Raw genomic sequence first — 4,846 nt, 5'->3', positions numbered from 1 at the left:
TCTGTTGTGTATTTATCTCTGATGTTTGTTGTCCTGTTGTTGTTGTTGTTTACCTGCTGTTTGTTTGTCGTCAGGGAGAAGCTGAAGGATCCAGAGTACCGGTCTCGAATGATTTCTAATCCTACAAACTTTAACCACGTGGCTCACATGGGACCAGGAGACGGGATGCAGGTTCTGATGGACCTCCCTCTGGTAACTCCTCCTCCCTGCTCCTCCTCCTCCTCCTCCTGCCGGCATGTTCTCCTCCCTCACCTCCTCCCTGAGCAGCTCTGTTCATCACACTGACTCCTCCTCTCTTCTCTCCTTCCTCACCCTCTCCTCTCTGATGTTCAGGTTGGTGATCTCACCTCCTTCTCATCCTCCCCATCTCCCTCTCCCTCCTCTTCCTCCTCCTCCTCCCGTCACACCCTCATCTCTCCCCCCTCCAACTTTGAGCACATCTATCACATGACGTCGGCATCGGCCGGCGCCTTCTTGCAGAAAGAGACCTCCTCTTCCTCCTCCTCCTCCCAGCAGAGCCTCCTGCAGCCTTCCTCCTCCTCCTCTTCTCCCTCCATCTCCTCTTTGGGAAGGGTAGGCCAGCTGCTGTCTTTCTCCTCCTCCTCCTCCCACTCTCCTCCTCCCTCAGGGGTCGGATGTCCAGGTGGAGGCTGCGGCAGCTCACGTAATGAACTGTAGGAAGCTCAGAATTGAAATGGGACTTGAACGCATCGTCGTGGTGCGTTCACTGATTAATAACGTTTGACGATGGTTGTGAGGTCTGCCGCAGCGTTCACAGACTCTGCAGCTGTGCATGTGAGCGTGCTCAGAAAACTAAACTTTGTGCTCCCAGTAAGTAAAGACACAAACCAGCCAGTCCATCATCTTAATAATCAATTCATTTCTTATTTAGTTAACCTTTATTAATATGTATTGATAATGTTGTTTTACCGTTTAAAGTTTCTTCCGTACGTTCTTTGCAGTCTCTAACTACCTCCACGTACTTTCTGCTTTTTTTAACGACCCGTTTAGCGAAACGTTCAGCTCATGTAGAAATGTTGCAGTTTTTAAAAAACTTTTTATACATGTTTAAATATTTTATTTAAAATGAAATTCCCCATAGAAACGAAAATTACTTTAATTACTTTAAAACCACGTTTGATGTTTGCTTCAGCGTACTTCTTTTATTTTATGCTGCTTTAAGCCTTTAGCTATTTTTAACTTTTAGCCTAGATTCTGCTACCTTTAGCCTTTAGCTTCAAAATTGCTGCTTTTAGATTTAGCTAAGCTTTTGGTCATTCCTGCTTTTTTGCTGATTTTGTTGCTACTATTAGCTGCAGTTATGTTATTAGCATCTGTTTTGCTGATAGTAGCATGTTTTGTTTTAGCAACAGTTGAGAATCTTAGCCTTTAGCTACTGTTCTGAATCAAACGCTGCAGTGCAACGATGCTCCTCGGGTGTAAACTGAGGTGAAAACTCCTCCAGCGGAACCACAACAGTTTCCTGTGACTAAACGCTGCGTGTGCGTCTTCATCCACTGACGTTCAGCACAAAACGGACTCGAAAAGCGTAAAACTGCTAAATTGTAGCTGAAATAGCTGAAAAAGCTAAAACTTGCAGAAATAAGCTGAAATTATCAGAAAGAAGTTAGAAGAAGCACAAAAAATTTATAGTTAGCAGAAAGAATCTTAAAGGAGCACAAAACAGCTGAAAGTAGCTGAAAAAAGTTTAAATTTGCACAAAGAAGCTAAAAGAAGCTGAAGCAGAACAAAATGTGAAAGGAGCAGTAAAAGGTTGTAAACACGTCTAAAGATTTGAAGGATGGAACATGAGCTCAGTTCATTTTCTATGAGAGAAAATGGCAGAAAAGGCTAAATATTTCAAACAGCTAAAGTTGCACCAGCACCAAAAGTCAGAGCAAGATTGTCCTGAAAGAGCCGAACGTTTTGATTCATGATTTGTTGAAACAGCTGAAAACTGCGGGACGAGAATTGAGCAGAAAAATGATGGAAAGAAAAATGGATCAGCGTTCAACCTTTATTTCTGCAGGTTAATCCCACTGAGCCTCGGGGGCTCGTTTACAAGAGACTCACACGAGAACACGATTTTAGCTCTTTAAACAGAAACGAACCATTTTCTTGGTTCAGTTTTGGTTTTATGAGCTACATTAAATTTAACAAATTATTGACAAAACTACAACTTACAAAGTAAAATACAAAGTACAAGCTGATAGCAGAGTTTTAAAATAATTTCATGAAAACCTAAAGTAAAAATTTGTATTAAGGCGTCAGTTTTCTCAAATGTTTTAGTAAAATCGAAGTAACATTTGGCTCCATCTTGTTTGTGTTCAGAGTGTGATGCACTCCTCTCAGGATGACCCCATCAAAGATAGGCCCCGCCCACTGTCCAGCATCTCCAGGCAACACAAAAGCAAGTCTCTCATCACTCGCACGGCTTCAGGTAAGCCCCGTGCAGCACGTGGACCACCTGTGTCAGACAGGTGTGCTGCAGTCAGTTCATGTGGGTCCATCTCTGTGTTTACTGGTTCAGATTTTGGGGGAGGAGCTTCAATCCGCAGAGATGAACTAGACCACGACTTGGACCGAGAGGTAACGCTCAGGATCCTTTGTAAACCTGCGTCATTAATCAGTTCTGATTCTACTGAGTCTCTCTCTCTCTCTCTCTCCACGGTGTCTCTCACTCAGCCGGACTCGGACTCCACCAAGCACTCAACCCCCTCCAATAGCTCCAACCCCAGCGGCCCCCCAAGCCCCAACTCCCCCCACCGCAGCCAGCTCACCTTGGACGGACTGGACACTGAACCCTGAGCCCGCCCCCCTGCACACACTTTAAGCCCCGCCCCCTCAGACTTGAGTTGAGAGGGGTGTGCTTTATGAACAAATCAGGCTGAAAACTGAGAGTTTTAACTTTTACTTTAAGGATTTTATTGTGACGGAGTGAGTTTGAGATTACTGCTGCTTTTATTCTGATGGATTTTACCTGCTGGGAAGCCCCGCCCTCTGGTTTTAACCCCTCCTCTTCCTTTTACTGATGCCCGCTGTGTTATCCAGAATGACTATGGGACCAGTCACTCTCATTTCTTCACCTTCTGTATTAAAAAAAAACTTTTCGTTAAGCTTCAGCGCCTGTTAGCCGCTGAGCTAACTGTGGCTAATTCCTAAAAGACAAGAGGTCTCACTCTGGAAAAAAAAACACTATTAATTATTTTAAAGTTTTGTTAAAGTTGCACATCATCATAATTATCATCGTTGTTGTTGTAGAGGAAAAATAATCTTTGATTTATAAGTGATGATCTGTATTCTTCTCCCCCTTCCCACCTTTATTCTGACTCCGCCCCCTGCTCCAGTGGAGGCAGGTGAGCGATGTCGCACCTGAACACTGCTGCTTCTGTTTCTTCCAGAATCACAAGTTTAAGAAAATCTTTGTTATTATGAAACTGTTAGCAGCCAAAAACCGCAATAAACGAACCTGAAGAGAATCAAGAGTGTCAGTGTCACGCTCAACAACACCTGCACAGGTGAACGCGCCTGCACAGGTGGTGACGCCTGCACAGGTGAACGCACCTGCACAGGTGAACGCACCTGCACAGGTGAACGCACCTGCACAGGTGGTGACGCCTGCACAGGTGAACGCGTCTGCACAGGTGAACGCGTCTGCACAGGTGAACTACACGTGCACATACAAATAGTAAACCAACCCTGCACAGAGTACGAGACCAAATGGGACTGGGTTAGCATTGTTGTTAGCCTTCAAGTTGTCAGGGACATTTATATATATATATATATATATATATATATATATATATATATATATGTTAAATTAAAAAACGATCATTTGTAACATTTTAAATTTAGCCTCTATATCTGGACACGTCATTCAACACGTCAAGTAGCTCAAACTAAACGAGTAATAAATATTTAGACGTCATCTTGCAGCCAAAAGCATCTTTTTGCAAAAACTCATGAAACAACCGTATTTATTGTTTCTGAAGAAACTTTATTTTAACTTCCTGTTGTCGAGACATGGTCCAAACGTCACCTTCAGGAAGTTTAGTCTGATCTTGACAGATCTGGTGGCTTATTTCAACACATTGTGCTACACGTTGCACAACATCACTGGGTAAAACATTTAACTGTTAGTGTCCGCGCTGTTTGTTTGTTTATTTGTTTGTTGTTTGGTGACATGCATTCCTTTTAGGAAAGCTACCCTTCGTGCAGATCGCCGAGCAAGATTTGAAAAGCGGCTGCGTAAAGAGGACAAACCGTTTTTGGGCGGATGGGAGAAAACTGATTGTGGTTTTGTCACTTCCTCACTGAATGTTTCAGATCCAAGTTTGGCTTCTTTCTTTCTGTTTTCATCTTCTTGTGTTTTTCATCTTGATGCAAGTGATGACAAGGAAATTTGGTAAAATTTAAAGTCTGCCATCTGTTGCTATGGTGACACAGTGACCAATCAGCTCACAGGGTGTGTCATGTTGTTTTTGTCTAATTTATTCAGCTCAGCTGATTTCAGGTCAAGCATCAATTATTGATTTGGCCCTCAGCTCTGTCTGACAGGTGCGTTCATAATTGATGAGCAAGTCTCTTGTTTTTCAATTCTGTAAATGTCGTCCAATCGGAGCGTCCATCGATGTGCAGTGAGACAGTTCAGCCAATCAGAGCGTCTGTTGGTGTGCAGAGAGACAGTTCAGCCAATCAGAGCGTCCGTCGATGTGCAGTGAGACAGTTCAGCCAATCAGAGCGTCTGTTGGTGTGCAGAGAGACAGTTCTGCTAATCTGAGTGTCCGTCGATGTGCAGTGAGACAGTTCAGCCAATCGGAGCGTCCGTCGATGTGCAGAGAGACAG

The 4,846-nt window shown here is 43.7% G+C and overlaps 1 protein-coding gene across 3 annotated transcripts in view; it reads left to right on the top strand.

The window, feature by feature from the left end:
* Positions 1-3,474, top strand: part of cdc42bpb (CDC42 binding protein kinase beta (DMPK-like)) — a 47,506-nt gene extending 44,032 nt beyond the window's left edge. For 2 of the 3 annotated variants that reach the window (XM_037685979.1, XM_037685978.1), the window contains 4 exons: positions 75-192; positions 2,332-2,440; positions 2,531-2,589; positions 2,686-3,474. In XM_037685979.1, the coding sequence (XP_037541907.1) occupies positions 75-192; positions 2,332-2,440; positions 2,531-2,589; positions 2,686-2,808 (409 nt within the window). In that variant the 3' untranslated portion in view covers positions 2,809-3,474. Of the gene's footprint in view, positions 1-74; positions 193-333; positions 574-2,331; positions 2,441-2,530; positions 2,590-2,685 lie in introns of all 3 variants that reach the window. The other variant, XM_037685980.1, reaches the window with a different exon arrangement.
* Positions 3,475-4,846: the final 1,372 nt, after the last annotated feature.

The sequence above is a fragment of the Nematolebias whitei genome, chromosome 12, assembly GCF_014905685.2.
Source record: "Nematolebias whitei isolate Nwh7 chromosome 12, NemWhi1, whole genome shotgun sequence".
In the NCBI taxonomy this organism is placed as follows: Eukaryota; Metazoa; Chordata; class Actinopteri; order Cyprinodontiformes; family Rivulidae; genus Nematolebias; species Nematolebias whitei.
Note: the sequence above shows the minus strand (reverse complement) of the source record. Positions and strands in the feature narration are given on the sequence as shown.